This window comes from Ascaphus truei, chromosome 1 (genome assembly GCF_040206685.1).
Source record: "Ascaphus truei isolate aAscTru1 chromosome 1, aAscTru1.hap1, whole genome shotgun sequence".
In the NCBI taxonomy this organism is placed as follows: Eukaryota; Metazoa; Chordata; class Amphibia; order Anura; family Ascaphidae; genus Ascaphus; species Ascaphus truei.
Genome location: NC_134483.1, coordinates 319,106,461 through 319,124,765, shown reverse-complemented (window position 1 = coordinate 319,124,765; position 18,305 = coordinate 319,106,461). Strand labels below are relative to the sequence as shown.

The 18,305-nt window shown below is 40.7% G+C and overlaps 1 protein-coding gene across 5 annotated transcripts in view; it reads left to right on the top strand.

The window, feature by feature from the left end:
• The window catches only part of AFF1 (ALF transcription elongation factor 1), a 165,675-nt gene that overhangs the window by 105,945 nt on the left and 41,425 nt on the right, over positions 1-18,305 (top strand). For all 5 annotated transcript variants that reach the window (XM_075606048.1, XM_075606057.1, XM_075606083.1 and 2 more), the window contains exons 4-7: positions 7,587-7,628; positions 8,839-8,925; positions 9,419-9,455; positions 10,343-10,394. In XM_075606048.1, coding sequence (XP_075462163.1) covers positions 7,587-7,628; positions 8,839-8,925; positions 9,419-9,455; positions 10,343-10,394 — 218 coding nt within the window. The remainder of the gene's footprint in view (positions 1-7,586; positions 7,629-8,838; positions 8,926-9,418; positions 9,456-10,342; positions 10,395-18,305) is intronic.

Here is an 18,305-nt window from a genome sequence, read left to right as displayed (position 1 = left end):
GCAGGGATATCCTTAACACTTGACCTGTTGGTGGCCCTTGTGTACTGGAGTTGGCCACTCCTGGTTTACAACGTATATTACTATGGGGTGACATTATGGTAACCACCTGATCCTGATTAACATTGGCCAACCCAACCAGTCCTGTTTTCAACCCAACATCTGGATTTTTTTTATTTTTCTTACGTACAAACTGCGTTAACCTCCATATAGCTATGAGTTGCCAGGGTCAAGACTCACGAAGTGTTGTCATGGAGAGAAGAATCTGAGGGTCACCCTGTATGACTTACTACTTATACAGGCATACCCCGCTTTAAGGACACTCACTTTAAGTACACTCGCGATTAAGTACATATCGCCCAATAGTCAAACAGCAGCTCGCGCATGCGCCCGTCAGCACGTCCTGAACAGCAATACTGGCTCCCTACCTGTACCGAAGCTGTGCGCAAGCGGGGAGACTATAAACCGAAGCTGTGCGCAAGCGGGGAGACTATAGAGCCTGTTACACATGTGTTATTTACATCAGTTATGCACGTATATGACGATTGCAGTACAGTACATGCATCGATAAGTGGAAAAAAGGTAGTGCTTCACTTTAAGTACATTTTCGCTTTACATACATGCTCCGGTCCCATTGCGTACGTTAATGCGGGGTATGCCTGTATATCACTTTATTATTCATTGAGCATATAAATGTGGGTGTCTCTTGCGAGGGAGTGAAAAAGCAGGAACACGTTGAGTTTGATTTGATTTGAACACTTTGATTTCAGAAGCATTATCCTGAATTTACCTTGGCTGGAGTTTGACGTTTTAATGGCTGTTTGGGCAGAAACATGGCAGAGACTTTTCAATTGACTTAAACGTTATAATTGTTGCTCAGAATAATATAAATCCTGGAATTGTGCATTAAATATACAGTCTTGTCTCATGTTTCACCGTTGTCTGACTGAGCAATCGCAGCAATGTGATAACGGCAAACTGCTGGTCTTTTCCCCCCACTATTATACGCGGTGTTGTAGTCTTTTCTTTAATTATTTTATTCAGATAAACGAGAAGTTATGTGCTCAGAATGAATCTTGCGATTAACTTCAATAATAAGTTTGAACTTCCAGCTAACCTTCTACCTAATATCCACCCAAACTTTTACAAAGCAGTACAATTTAACACCTATATTACACCTGTAATGTAATACCAACCAGGAACCTCTGTGATAAGGTTAAGTACAAGGAGAACAGTGTTAGCCTATGATGTCCATAGGACTGTGGACAGGGAATAGTTGTGATAATCGGATATTTGGGGCAGTTCCTCATAGCCAAATTGGAGGTAAATAAATCGTCCATCAGACCTGAAATAATCGGTTAGAAAGAAGTGGATTCCAGAGTTCCACTATGAGATGTATTTGTAAATGATTAGGCATGTGCCATTTGTCAGTTGTGACAGATAGAGGTGATGTTTTGAACACATATATGTACATATTGTATTAAATTATCTTATTGAGTCCAAAGGGTGTTATAATGAACTCGGATAAATGGGGTATATACAAAGCCCTCGTTTAGGCCACCAGGTGAGAGGATCTTAAGGGTGTAGATCTATCTCGCCTCTTTTTGTACTCTTATTAAAGGGTAGTGGATATTTAGTTCCACCTTTTTGCTGGTGATAACATTTAACCATCTTACCACCTTTTATTCATGATCCAGAACACTGAACTTGGTGTTTATGTTTGGATCACCTCGCGTTTAATCTTCGTTTTAACACTCTTTATTTTAATTGGATATTTATTAAAGGTTATTTGAAGTCATTCATTATATCATCCAGGTGATGGACGAGTGCCCATACTAGGTTACCTTTTCTCGTGTGTATTTCTGTATATTACCTACCTAGGGAGCACAACCATTACATTATAGTAAGCAGAGGCGGCGTTAACCTTGCTAGTATTCATCGGCATATAAATAGGACAAGGTACATGGAAATAAAGTGGCTTTTTGTAATACGGCAGTGCCACCTACTCCGGCACTTTTTAAATAGGTGGGTTGAGTAACTATTGCTATAATTGGCTGTATTAATCATGGCTCATTGGTACACATCATAGATTACCAAGGGTTGAAGATAAAGACCTGCTCTAGCAAAATGTTTAAAGGAAGTTATCTGAATTAAATGTTAAGCTTATGTAAATGAATATGCTTATGTAAATGAATATGGGGCCCTGAATTACTACATTTATGTTTTTGGATGTAATCATTTTAAGCTTGACTTGTTCCTAAGAGTGTGTGTGTGGGGTCCTGTTGAGGGGACCGGAATGTTGGATTATGTGGACTCTAATACACTTATTTTGATACTACCTACCTGCGTGATGCTGTATTCCTTTGTCTGGTGCATACCTGTGTAGTTTATCCTCCTGGATACGTGCTGTAGTTTATCCTCCTGGATACGTACCTGTATCATGTATCATGTATTTGTTTACTTCTACATTTGATACATGCACACGCCAAATTATTCCAGTTATATTTATTTAGGAGTGCCTACTGTCCATGTTTTGATCTATAAGTGTGTGTGTGTGTGTGTGTGTGTATGTAGCGCACATTCCACCAACCCCTGGGAGATATGGTGACTACCGTGTGTGTGGTTTGTTACTTGTGGCTCACAGGAGGCCTGAGCCTCCGCTGCTGGGAGCCTGGGATATGTATGATCTGTCTGGTAACAGCGCCTTCACCTGCGTGGGATCCTACTATGTTGGATAAACTCGCCACAGGACCAATACAAAAATACACATAATATAGATTATATATTTGTTTTACATTATTTGTTGATTATATATTTGTTTTACATTATTTGTTGATTATATATTTGTTTTACATTATTTGTTGATTATATATTTGTTTTACATTATTTGTTGATTATCTATTTGTTTTACAATAATAGACACACTGATAAAAATAACAGTTTACTGTAAGCATAAAAGAAAGGGCAATACTACAACATCCCCACCAACTAGGCCTCGCAGGGCCGTAACCCCACAGTGTCCTCCAACACAATGTCCCCACCTGATGGGATATCTCCCAAAGTACTGAGGGACCCTTGGGCACCCAACCACCCTGGTGTCCAGTAGAAGCAACCCATCGAATGTGTGAGACAGCGCTGCCCACAACTAACGTGTGTAAAGTTGGTGCACTTGTTGATTGATACCTGCTGGGTACTCCAGCACCCGGTAGCCCCGACAGTAGACAAAGGGGCTGTCCCGTCCCACGCCGTCGTCAGCGATGAGTCCGCCTCCACGTTCGGTGGTGTCCGGCAGGAGTATCCCACCGTAATAGTCTCTCGCAGTATGGTGATCTGGTCCCAGACCACCAGTTCGCCGCCGTGTCCTGGCTGTGTCCCTCACACTGGTTCTACAGGGGCAGTCTACCTAACTACTGGGTCTGTCCCTGCAGCGACCACAAGCTGAGGTGAGTCGGGGCCTAGCTGGGGCCTAAGGGGGTCTCTGGCCTAGTGCAGGGGTCACAGATGCCTTGCACTCACAACCTACCCTATCCTGGTTCCAGTTCCGACTGGCGTGCTCCTAGCGTGCGCAATGTATCTATTTCCCCCAGCAGGGGAATCAGTGTGCCCTATTGGCTGCTATGGGGCCGTGTGTCATGCAGCCCCACTGGCTGCTGGGGGTTGTAGTCCCCGCGGAATCTATGTCTCTAATGACCGCCTTGTGCGCCTGACACTGTGCATGCGCGACATCTTGCGCATGCGCAATCACACCGAAGATGGCGGTGCCGCAACGCTCTGCAAGTTCCCCCGCTTAGCGGGGGCAAATTGGGGGACCCAGGGTATGTGTGTATGTTTAACCCCTCTCCTTATCCGGCTTAAAAGGAGTGAGTTGCACAGGTTAATATGTAAGTGCAGATGTTGTGCTCTGGACTCTCGTTACCTGGATCTGAGGGGCGTGTGTCAGGCAGGGTGTGTAAGCTTTGCAGAAGGGGATAAAGGGCGCCAGAGACTTTTAGTTGACAAACAAAATTAACATTTTTACTTTCACAAACAGGACAGGCTTTCATGGTACACGCTTTCCTGGACCCTGCATAGTTCACATGGCTTGGCCATCATTGCAGTGTACCTCAACATCACTGATATAGAAATGGTCTGTTGCCATTGATCGTGACCCTACCACTAATAGGGGCATATTCCCTGATATAGAAAATAACAAAAATTGACTTCATTCACTTACAGAAGTTACACATAAAACAAACACAATGAGACCCCCTGCCTTCTTCTACCCTAATCTTATGTGGGATCCTCCTGGGGTCTCAGGCCTTAAGCCCCCACCACCAATACTTATAGGCCATAGTGACATAACTGGTCACCATGGATACATGGGAGGTATTTTGGACACTCTAACCTAGGCCCACTCTGGATGACCGAGTGGGTCCTTTCTGGAAGGGGGGAGGAGCTTGAGTGGCTGTTGCCCAACTGCAACATTTACTTAAGGGTTATTGCTTAATGCAGTAACCCAAAAATGAACCTCTTATAGACAAACAAGATTTATAATCCCATAGGCGGGTCACGCGCACACGCACACGCACACGCACACGCACACACACACACACACACACACACACACACACACACCAGCTAAACTTGTTTCATTGTCCATTTTAATTTAGCGTATACTCCAAGTATTTTCCATCTGTTAAAGGTATCTACAGAAAGCTTCCAAGTATTACTGAACACCCACAGATGTTCATGCATTTTCTTGCATGGGTTAAAATAAATAGACCTTTGCTGGCAGCCTTCTGCCTTGAGACTTGTTCCCGGATGTACAGTCAGGGAAAGCTTTAATCTCTTGTGAGCTGCGGCTTTAACACAAGGATTATGATAAATCAGGTGAAAATAATTCTGTTCTGGTTTCCCAACCAAATCACAGCTTTTTTTCCCTCATTCACGTCAACCTAAAGAAGAGCAAGTTTGTTGGCAACTGAAGGGCGGGTTTTATTGGTTGCATCGTGGGCGAAAGAGTCTGCTTTATTCCTTAACATGACTCTCTGACTGCATGTGTACGAGGGGCATGCTGAGTAAAGGTGGGACAGTAATCTGTAGCACACATTAAGGTGTTCCTGTCACTAAGCAACACATTGGGGCCTATGTATTAACATGATTTGTTTTTAATTGTAGTGCTATTAGGTATTTAAAACCTAATACAATTTGCTTAGTATGAATGAAGGTCGTTATGTGACTCATTAAACATAATGCTGTTTGTTGTCTGAAATGGCGTTTGACACATTGCGTCGTGTTTCATGCCCGACTGATACCATTGAAATTAAAATGAGGTTGTGGTTTTAAATAATTTTTTTTTTTTTTTAGAACTAGTATTAGTAAATATCAATTATTGGTTTAATATATTTTGTAATAGACATGTGAAATGAATACATTGTTAATGTACAGTATATAATGAAACATCACAAAATAATGGGATTGATACGTTGCAACTTAAAGCACTTCTAATTCTGCGCTAACAATTTAAACAGACTTTGTAGGATTTACATCGGGTACAATTTGGTGATTTTGACGCAGGTTGAATTTTTTTTTTTTTTTTTTGGACGTACAGAGATATATAGAATTTGTTTTAAGTACATACTATTTACATATGTGCGTCAGATGCATCACGTTTGTTGGCACCAATATATTTTACTTTAAAAAAAATTAACGCTTGGAGTGCACATTGAGGGGGGAAAAAAAGGTTTGTTCATAGACGCAGACGAGCGCAATATGATTAATTCTTTTGCAAAGCAATTTAACGCCAATTATTTAATTTACAGAGCACAGTACATCTGCCCCATGGAAATTAGGATGTAGACTTTGTTCTACAACGTGTGTTCAAGTAGCCCTATTATGTGGGGTTTTATATTTTGGCTACATGCTTGTTTTAAGGCTTACATTTACATATTTTTAAAAATAAAATAAACCCCACTGCTTGGATTGCCTCTTTATCCCCGGATTGAAGCAGGGTGTCTCTGGAGCTGAATTAATTTTTATCTATGGGGAGCCCCCTGCTTCCTGCGATACTTACCCCCAGAAGGGGTGCCGGTAGCAGTTCCGGTTGGGCTTGTTTTGGTTCATGTCATGGCGGCTTCATAGCTCCTGCGGCCAGTGGGAAGCTGTCATGTTATCAGATGTGACTTCCTATTGGCCCATGTGAGCAGGACCTTTAAACAGAAGAGCTACCGGCACGCCATGCGGTGGGGAAGTAGGGGGTTCCCCAGAGCTGAAATGTATGGGGTTCAGACCCCCTGCTTCAATACTACTGTATGCTAAAACAAACAAAAGAGACACAGCGCTTGGGTTGCTCCTCTAATCTTGTGATCCATGTTTTTGATCCAATCCTTTTCTTTAATATCACCTTTCAATTAACTTCTGTATGCTTTAATAAACTCCACCGTTCTGCTTAATTCTTCTGCAGTAATTGCAATACAGAATATTTCTTTCTATACAGTACGTCTTCACGTATGCTTTAGAATTACAGGTGCAGTCTCTCACTTATAACCATGGATTTAATGACCGTGATTGGTTTAACATTTAAAATGGTTAAGATACGTTACTGTTTTTTTTTTCATTGCATTTTTCACCACTAAACATAAAAATGATAATATTTATGCCTGAAGCCTAAATCTTAAAAGGGAGACACTCCCTGCAGGTGTTTTACCTGTTGCCTGCATTTTAGATTCAGCATTGCAACCACTTATTTAAATGAGTTTTTTTTTTTTTTTTTTTAATCTGCGTGCATCTGCCTCCACCCAACATTTGCAGCCGTCCTCTCTAGCTGCTTATCCCAAGAGACCTATATATAGGGAAAATGGGACATCAGCTGTTAATTTGCTTCATTAACTATTTCCACCCGGTTTACCTTCACATGCTTCCCTTAGATCCCTGGAGGCCCTTGGTCATTAAGCCTAGGGGTGTCTAATAACTAATGAAATAGCCATTTTTATCCAGGTCTGCCTACCATTTATAAAGCCATTGTTGGTTAACCCTTTCCGAACACTGGCTTGGTTTGCAGGCTCCCAGAGTCATTATCCAAATAAGGGAACCTATTTGCGGTTAAATATTATCCTTCAAATATAATTCCACTTGTTGAGGAGGACTTATTATTGTTATTTCGTTGTAAAGCGCCAGCGTGGTACAGTCAGGGTACAGAGTGATATAAATGTCCATAGACAGAACGACCTACAAAGGAGGACAGACGAGTGCAAACGGATACAAAAGGGATTGAGGTCCCCGCTCGTCAAAGGTTACAATCATCTAGAGGAATAAACAAACTCCTGTCCGCCCGCAACGTCATTACTGGGAAGTCGGTGCACAAAGGCAACATCGCTATAAAGGCTTCTCCATAGGCGTGGGCTAAAATCAATTTTTACTGTTAAAAGGTGCATTGACATCAGATGGGAAAACGTCCTAACCTGGTACAGGCTGACCCTGCTCTTGGAGAGCAGATTAAAAATTAATTGCCGTATTATTGCAAGTGTGTGAATGAAACACTATATTTTGTGTGCTTATGTGAAAATGCTTTACCATTGGATTACATTTTTATTCGTTTTCTTTTTTTACAGACCTTCTCCAATGAAGCCCATTGTGTTGAAGAAATATTGAAGGTTTGTTCAACGTTTTTTTTTTTTAGTCCCTTTTCACCGTTACCTTCAATATATTTCCCATTGCATAGCACTGTAGATAGAGGTATGTTGAATGAAATTGCCTCTGTAATAGCAGAAATATATTGTATTCGAGGATTCAAGAACAGGGTTGTGATATTTGTGATACTGTAGTAATAACACAGGTGTGTATATAAAGTTATAAGTGTACACCAGATATCCCGACGTCTCGGTCCCAGGGAGAACCGTCTTCAGAAACGTTGGAATATCTGTTGTTTTATGGATCAATAATCACTTTTTCATCACCTTTGTGCTCAGTGCTGGTGATTTTGTATACCTCGGTGTACACTTCCATTATACTCAGTATTACAGTTTGCCGGGCACGACTGTAGCCAGTGAGGGCATTCATGTTATTGTGTGCAGCCATTTTGATTTTTTAACGCACGCATAAATACAGACACTTGGGGTCTTGCAGGTCAGTGAAACAAGTTTAATAAGGATTAACGTTTGAGGTCCTCTATATGGGACCTTTTTCAAGATGCAAAGAAACCATAATAAACACGACCATTATATATAGTACTGTACCTGTACAAAGATGCCTAGAGAGGCACTGACCTGCAAGGCTTGTTGGTTTCTGCTCTATTTTATTATCTACAGTGCACTAGAGCACATTTTTAAACAGTATGCAGGAGTCCTGTCAGACAGGCCGCCCATCTGCTCAACCCACACATACACACCACACCCTTCTCCCTCCCTCCCTCCCTCCCTTCCTCCCCCCCTCCCTTCCTCCCCCCTTCCCCCCCTCCCTCCCCCCCTCCCCCCTTCCCCCCCTCCCTCCCCCCTGTGTAATATACAGTATGCACTAAGACATGACCTGTCTATTAAGGCAGCACACTGTTCCCTTCCAACTATCTGCCTTAAGCTTTAAAATGTAATTCTAACTCTGTTCTCAACTTATTTTTACTACATGTAATTGTATGTATTTCACCCCTACCTCCCTTCCTTTTGTTGGTTAGGGCTGATTTTCCCCCCCATCGTTTTGATTTTGTAACCTTGTTGTTTGGTGACCTGAATTGAACGTCTTTTGACACATAAACTATGATATAAATATGTAATGGGAACTAGGTCTATAATGCTTCCGGTTGCTATAATGCTTGTGTGATTTGTGCATTCATGTCTAACATTCTAACTTGTGTTTTGTTTGTTTTTTTAGGAAATGACCCATTCATGGCCTCCGCCATTAACAGCTATTCATACACCCAGCACTGCTGAACCTTCCAAATTTCCTTTTCCCACAAAGGTTGTTTTCTTTTATAGCATTATCTTTTATTATTATTATTATTATTATTATTATTATTATTATTATTCCACTGCTGTTTGTTTTCTAAATTACCTACTAGATTTAAGGATCCTTTTTTTGTTTGTTTCAAACCTCCTTAACTGTGACTTCTTAAAATTATCCTTTTGGATTTTTATCCTGTGGGTGCTCACTTGAAAATTCACCTTAATAATAAACTCGCGTCTGTGTTCAATATGCAGTGAATTCATTTTCCCCTTGTGGGGGAAAATATGAGCCCCATTGACATGAATAGAACATAAATCTTCCGCAGCAAGTGAAATGTATCTTCCCAGCATCTTGTATAAGGACCACAGTGATTTCTACCATTCTCAGTATTTATTGCTATTGCACTATTAGTCACTGTAGAATTGCTGCGTACTGTGGTATGTTTTTGTAGTGTTAATCCATGGAACTAATACAAGCCTTCCTTTTCCTTTCTGCTCTCTCACCTCAGGATAGTCAGCACGTACCATCTGTCAAAGTCAACCAGAGTGAGTGATGAACTTAGATATAAGAAACCCTGGGGGTGGGACTGGATACTTTATTTCTTTATACAAATGTTATAGCCGGAAGTAATACATTGAGTTACCATTGAGAGGGTTGGGGTTCCTTACAATGCATCTGATCTCAGACACGGTATTAGAGAGGGTTGGGGCTCCTTATAATGCATCTGATCTCACATACATGCGCGCGCCCACACATACAATCCTAATCAGAAAAATTAGATGGCTGTGGGGTGCTCATACCAACTACAACTGGGAAATTATAGATATGCAATTCGTTTTTCAGCTTTAGCACATGGGAATGCCTACTGTAGGTCATTTTTGTTTTATAGCGTGTGTATGTGTGCCTTTTAAAAATGTCCTACAATGTAAGTTCTAAGAACGACTTTATAATTCCGCCTCGGTCTTTGCAGCTGCTTCAGTATTTTTTATTTTTTTTCCCCACTGGGACATATAGTAAAGCCCTCACTTTCCACTGAAAGACCATTTGTGCATAATGTACTCTGCTTACATGCTTACAAATGGCACTTGCGTTGTACATGGCTGAGCACCTTTACACGGCATTGCTTCTTCAGTATGTTTTCTTTAAAGTGGGATTTCACCTGTAGGTTGAGTTGTTTGTTAGACCCTTCAGCCCTTTGACTTCAAGAGGTCCAACAACGCATTTACCCTGTTAGCAGCAAAGTGGTTAAGCCATATCAATCCTTCAGACGTGTACAGTAATGCTGAGCAGAAATGTAGAGGATACTTGCAGAGTACATACACGTTCCATATGTAAAGTATGGAACACATCTCAGCAGTGTTTCAGAGCCTTTCCCATTGTGATATTTTCTGTATACAAAGAAAAATATCTCTGCATTGTGTTTCACTTACAGAGCAGTATGACAAATCTTCAAAGCTCTTGCCAAGTCCACAGCAGGGAACATCGTAAGTAGATCCGCTTTCTTCTTGGTATTTCCAGCCCATTGGTGAAACCGCATGGCTATAATGCAAGCTACATGTTTGTTTATTGGAATAAAACGGTAACTAGTATTATTGGTTACGCATGCATCCTTTTTCCACTATTATTGCGCATGCAATAGATATTGTTATTGTTTAATTTTTCTTTGTACAGTACAACAGCCTCCAACTGAATTAATGCTTCAATTTTAAAGTACTGTACTTTTTAGTATTATGCGGTATACACTTCTAAATAAATGTAAAAAAACCCCAGTATTTGGGTATTATTGCTATTACCACTGTCCATCCAAATGCCCCTGTAGATACTCTCTTCACCTATTGAGAAAGCCATAGTGTGTAGAGGGACTTTGCTGGTGGTCAGCGGGCAGTGGGGACACATGTTATCAGTTCAAGGAATGGCAGTAAATGAACATTTTAGTCACACTGCAGACTGTGGGGTTTTTAGACTTCTATATTTCTTATATTGAGTTCTCATTAAATAGTGCAAAGTGTTTGTCCAGATAATACAATTCTTCTTCTTATCATTAATTTGTAAAGTGCCAGCATATTCCACAGCGCGGTACAATGGGGGTACAGAGATTTGATTATTACATTAACAGAGTTGCATACAAATAACGACAAATATGCACACAGATACAGAAGGTAATGAGGGTCCTGCTTGTGAGAGCTTACAGTCTAGAGGGAATGAGGGACAATGTTGAAACAAAAAGGTAAAGTCACAGAGAAGCCCAATGCTACATCCAATATGACAAAAATACACAGTAAAATACTTATATATTCTCTTGAAAAGGGGTCATTTACTTTAACCCTTTGGCCAAAGCATCGTAAGCCTGCAAGCCACGTCAAGGCAGACTTGTTTGCAGGTCCTAACACTGCCAGATAAAATACTGATATACCTATATACAGTGGTTGACAAATCACCAAAAAATCTACTCGCCACACAAAAAAATCTACTCACCACCTAGTACCAAACGTGTGCTGCTTGGGCCAATATTTACTCGCCCGGGGGTTAAATCCACTCGCCCGGGGCGAGCAAATGTATAGGTTTGTCGAACACTGCCTATATAGAATTTAAATTCTCATGTACCTCTATTAGGAGGGAGAAAGACCAACATTGGATCTATATCCAGTACAATGAAAAAGACCTGCTGACTTGGGAAGTGGGGACGGTGAGCTTAAACCCTGGGAAGGAGGAGCCACTAACCTCCAACAGCTGTGACAGCTGAAAATAAGTTAATAACACACAAAACCCTGCAAGCTCATTTTAGGAACCCTTGAGCCCCACAAAATATATATGTATATCTGTCAAAAAGGAGAGCTACTGAGCGTGGCAAATGTATACATTACAACAAGCGACAGAGAAGCCCAATGCCAAGGTAAAGTGGCTGCTCATTATGGGATAGGGTATAACTCAGGTTGGAGTATTGTCCAGCCCGACAGCTGATCACATTAAGGTTGGAGCGTGGGGATTTTAGGGGGTGTTGCATAGCGTAGAGTTTGTTTTATGAGCTATGTAAAGGATAGTGGCACTTGATTTTTTGTTACACGTTGGCTGTATGGGATGGAAATGTACCCTCTTGGCTGCGTTTGAGTGAGAAAGTTTCAGACATCTCTAGTAGTAATGAGTTTGAAGTATGACTCTAATTTTGCAATGGCAGTTGTTATGATTGGTTGAAGCATGTGTACTGTGTTGCTTTTCTAATATGCCATGTTCATTGGTCATACTGCGTCAAAGCAGTATTTTTTCCAACTGACTAAGTACACAGTTTTATGTAGGCCAATCTAATATAACAACTCCTCTTTTACTCTTTTTGGGGTTTAAATGTTTCAAAGTGCATTTTATTGTCACTGAATGGAGTGGTCATAGTGGCATGAAACAACCATTTTAATATGCTTTATTGAAGTAGATATTAATCTGCATGTTGAATTTAATATAAGTATATCATTTTATGTTTGTTTTAATAAGAATAGACATTTGAAGGAGTCGTAGGCTGGGATTCAAAAAGCACCAATGTGTGGTATAGCACCTCAACCCTGCCTTTTCTGCCATTGACCTGATTGTCCGCTATTGGTGGGTTGGGTACGATACCTTGCACATCAGCGCTTGGTCTCCCCAATAGAGCCTTACATTTGTGTTTGTAAGAGAGGAAAAGGGGGAAGTGGGGGGGAATCCCAAGACTTGCCCTTTCTGGTTTGTGATTTATCTGAAATGACAACACAAGATGTAACCACGACATCCTGTAGATCCTGCTGAGATAATTGTTGAAAAGCCATGGAAAGGTTGCAGTAACTTGAGTCAGCAACCGCTCACTAGTCATTTTGTATATTGTGACCTTTTTTTCTGGGACCCATATTAATCCAATAACCTCATTATTTGTGTGTGTGTGTGTGTGTGTGTGTGTGTGCGTGCGTGCGTGTGTGCGTGCGTGCGTGTGTGTATGTGTGTATGCGTGTATACATATACACACATACATACACACAGGATAGCATTTGTAATAGTAGTCGGACTGCAGGCCTCGATGCTCTTCGTGGGGGCAAACGCTTTTAACTCTGTATTTGAGCTGTGTTCCTAATTTGATTTTAAAGAAAGCTCCAAATGAATTTTTAATCATCTGAAGTTCTGTTATTTTAAGTAAAATATCATTGAAATTCTTGGAAAACTTTTTGTTGTTGAATGTTCATATTTGGGCATCTGGAAGGAATGTCTTAATCTGTGTTCATTGGCTAAAAAATTGTTAACCTATTTCAATATAATGAATAGAGCATGTGTACAATTAAAATAAAGGAAGCTGTAACTGCCTTATTTATATACTTAAACTAAAATATCAATGAGTTTTACCGCGGGTTGTCTAGATCAGTTAGATCAGCGAAACTGGGGGGCGCGAGATTGTATGCGTGGAGGCGCTGGGTTTACAGAAGCCCTGCCCAGTTTCCGAAGGCACTTAAATTAAGTGCCGGGGGAAGTGGGGAAGGCCTCTGTAAACTGCACTTACCGTGGCTCATGCGACTTCTGGAGACGCGTCGCCATGGCAACGCGCCGTCAAATGACGTTACGAGGTCATGTGATGTCGCGTTGCCGAGGTAAGAGGGGGACAGAGAGAGGGGAACAGCCGGCAAGGAGGCGCAGGGAAAAATAGATTGTGCTCCCCTGAGCTAGATTATCTTTTCACAGAAATAATACCAAGAAAACCCCATTACTCCATTGGAAAGCTGTTGAATTGTCTAACCTTGGCCTTATGCAGCTCAATGGAACAAATGTGTGCCGTTTCCAGCTATAAATATACAAAACAAATATTCTTAACAAAGATCAAGTATGGAATAAAACGTTCACCACTATTTCATGCTGCTATCATAAGAATGGCATTTTGTTGGACTTGTTAAATGTTGGAATCTATAGACTGATTATAAATAGCAGTGTAAATACTGCCATTGGCCAAAAGACTCTCACGAATCAGAAACTATGCGGCAGAAATGTGCTCAGTGCAGCACAGTTGCTTCAGTCCTGCCTATAGGTGGGGGAGGGTTATAGTCTGCAGTAGACAAAGTTGTCGGTCCAGTTCCTGCTTAGAACATTTACACTGTGTGATCTGAGCCTAATCACTTTGTCTGCCTGTTCCTTAACAGGACGTACCTTGAAATTAGTTGTGCAGTAGATCCCAATGTGCATTGCAAAACTAACTTCAGTATTCAAGTTCTACCTATATTTCATCCTACAGGCTTTTTCATTTTATCCCCAATTGCCTGCTTTTAGTTTGCGGCAGGAGGGAAAAGGCCCGATTAAATAATGAGGGAAAATCTTTACGTACGTATTACTGGCAGTTTGAATTTTATACTGGAATACACCTCCGCACATTATATGTGGTATTTGTAGATTTGCTCTATCTATACTTGAAAATAGCTGTTGTTTATAGGGTTGCCAGGTGGCTTCTCCAAAAATACTGGACACAATGGTAAAACATGCGACACGCTCAAAGTCGGTGGGGAGGTGTGTTATTTATAAATGATCTGACCGTTATATCATTGTTGCTAAATTTCACTCCCAGGTATGCACCAATTTGCACTATTTCATATTCTATTTTGTAAAAATAAATAAATAAATAAGTTCTGGGGAGGGGTTTGGGGATTGAGCACCCTCCCATCATTTTTTACAAAATAGTACATGAAATTGTGCAGATCGGTGCAAAATACACCCCCCAATACAAATAAAAATACACCCCCCAATACAAATAAAAACACACCCCCCAATACAAATAAAAATACACCCCCCAATACAAATAAAAATACACCCCCCAATACAAATAAAAATACACCCCCCAATACAAATAAAAATACACCCCCCAATACAAATAAAAATACACCCGTCATACATATAAAAATACACCCCCATTCCAATACATATAAAAAATACCCCCACCCATACATATAAAAATAACCCCCCCTCCCAATACATATATAAATACACACACCAACGAATACATATAAAAATACAGACTTACCTTGGGGATGGTCTCAGGCCAGGCCCCGTGGCTGCAGGTGGCCCGGCTGCCGGTCCTGTAGTTGCCACTGAGCCCCGGCTCTCCCAAGCTGCGGGGCTACCCTCATTCTGTCCCACACTGAGCTTCTGGTGCTGGCGTATGCCGGGCCTCCCTCTCATGCCGGTGCGCGCCAGAAGCTGAGCCCAGCTTATTTCTAGCGCGCGCCAGCGTCAGAAGCTCGGCGTGGGACAGAGTGAGGGAGGCCCGCAGCTGGGGAGAGCTGGGGCCCGGCTGCAACTGCATTGTCCAGCCGCGGGCCCGGGACACATGTCCAGGTTCTCCCCCCTGTCGGCGGTCCTGCTCGCACTGCCCACCGCACGTTCAGAGAGGTAATACCGGACACATACATGTCTGGTATTGCCTCTCATTTTTTACCGGACGCAGTAGCAAAATACCGGTCAGTCCGGTTCAAAACCGGATACCTGGCAACCCTTGCTGTTAAGCCGGATTCTCTGTTCTCCGTCTCAATATTACGTTAAGAGAATGCCTTTCAGATGTTCAGGCACTACTGCTGAGGTCTCCATTGTCTCGCCAAAGAACAGCCTGTGCAGAGAGTTTAGGGACTGCATTTATACGGAGATATTCACTGAGGTGTATTACTGAATGGCAGTCTCTGCTGAGCAAGTTTTACTTACCACCACTGTCTATATGAAAAAAGTGGTGATGTGATATATATATATATATATATATATATATATATATATTGTATTGTATTGTATGTCTTTATTTATATAGCGCCATTAGTGTACATAGCGCTTCACAGTAGTAATACATGTGGTAATCAAATAAATAACAGATAATATAAATAACAGATCATGGGAATAAGTGCTTTAGACATAAAAGTAACATTTCGGAAGAGGAGTCCCTGCCCTGAGGAGCTTACATTCTAATTACATTCTATATATATATATATTGCACAAAAGGAAAAGAACCCACAAACAAGCACTTAGATATAACTAAGAATAAAGCAAACATGAAATGGAAATTATCAAAATAAATATTTAATTAGGACACATACACTTTTTTTTAAAAATCATGAAACCAGCATACAGACGACTACTACTCCTCCTGAATTAAATACGGACAAAATATACAGATACTAAGTGGTTAACAATAAACATCAGGCACAATGTAGCTAAGAGCTCTTTGAAGACAAAGTACCCAATAAGCTCAACACCGGCCGGTCATCTAAACATATTGCACATAGCAATGAACCTGAATAGTAACCACATGTATCACATATGAAAAATGCCACTGCGTGCGCCATTAACTGTAAAAAACGGATATACTGGCATTGCATATATTAAGCACAACACTGTATGAAACATGGTTAGATTACTTGAAGGGTTTCATATAACTCTTACATCAACATAATAAATTGGTACTGAAATGAGACCTGATACAAACATGTTGAGAGCATATTATGATTAGACCATAAAGGTCCTACAGGTAACTGTTGAAAACCAGTGCAAAAAAGATGATAATACTCAGCTTAGTGATGTTCCAGTAAATGTGCAATATCAGAGAGTGATGCCAGAGATTCTCATGATGCATAGCAGAGGTATGTTCACAAGGGAATCATATCGTCCACGAGGAGGAGAAATAGTCTGTGTTGTCCACTCTACGCGTTTCGTCACCAACGGACTTCTTCCACATACACACACTTACATACATATATACTGACACATATGTTGTTGGTGCTTGTCCAATTTTAATAAGTGAAAATATGTAATCAGTGTATCAATCAGTGTAAAAAATAATAAAAATTGAACATTAGGTGCACATCATAAGTGATATAAATGTAGATACTGTATATATCATTTTTTTTGACACACGCACACACGACAGAATGCGAGTCCTATAATTAGCCTCAGGAAAGTGGCGATGCCCTGAGGAGTTTGTAGCTATCCTGACATAATCCCCAAGCTCCACACCTTCGCCACACAGTAGGTTTCATTGTGCACTGTAATTGTTGGAGTAGTCAAATCTTATATTAGGATTTGTTTTCATTACAAGATATATATATATATATATATATATATATATATATATATATATATATATATATATATATATATATATATATATCTCACAGATGATTTTGGCAGCAGCTTTGCTCCGGTACCGAGTAAGGTTTGTGAGCTTGCACTTTGCTCATTCGTGTGTTGGGGGCTGCTGTGAGCATTGGATGTGTGTGGCTTTCTTCCTCCCTCTGTGATTTTGAGTTAATCTCTTTAAGTGTCTGACATGCTGCTGTTTATGTGGCCAGGAGCAGAGCTGTCTTGATCCGTTCACTCTGCATCTTGTAATTCAAACAGGCGTTTTTAGGCGTGCAGTATTTAACCGCATTACAACACTGGTGTCAATAACCAATTTTGTTGCTGCTACTAGTTTGGCTTGCACCTCAAACCACTGATTTTATCACCACCCTGACAGCGCAGTATTGCAGTCTTGTGGCATCCTCCTTAAAACGTCCGCCAATCTTTCAACGCACACTTTCACAATGCCTTCAAATTTATTGAAATGCTACAAAAAAAATAAAAAATTAAATAAACCATTAAGAAGGCCAGATGCATTGCTCAGAAACACTCAGTTGCCTCCTTACTGTATGTAATTTGTCCTTTGCAAAGGGCATGTTTTGACTTACCAGGATCACAGACCACATGGCAACAACTGGTAGGATTTTCGGTATGCCTTTCGTTAAGGGTGATCTAATAACAGAACCTGATGGCTTTTACTATACAAATTGGTAATCCACTCGCATCTCCACTCACAGGCTAATTTAAGGTGTCACTCACTGGCTTGAGGGTTGAAGAGTTGCAGTTGTGTATTGCTGGCTTACTCTTCACGAGAAGTTGTGTATTGCCAGCTGACTGAGACATTGTCTGAACATATGGATGGATGATACCGCTACTATACTGTATATCAAAATGTGCGACACCAAAGGATTACTAATGTTCTAATGGTTTCAAAGTAGAGGGTTTTTAATATATATTTTTAAAGAAACAGAGCAGATTGTTAATTCTTATTCTTTTCATGCCCTTTCATAGTTACTTTATTTGTCTGATTTTAGTACACCGTTTAGTAATTATGCTTTTTCATTATTTACAAAATAGTACTTCTAGTAGACAATACATTGATGTGATGGTGTAAGAATAATTTTAGTATACACTCCTAAAAAGTTAGAAAGCTTTTGGAAAAGAAACAAGTATGTGAGCAAGGACTGCTTTTAACTGGAAAGGGCTGTACTTGATGATGGAGAAAAAAAGCAATGCATTATACTGTTGGTGTTTTGCCACTGGGGTTAGATCTCATTAGAGTGAATCACTTTTGCATTGAAGTC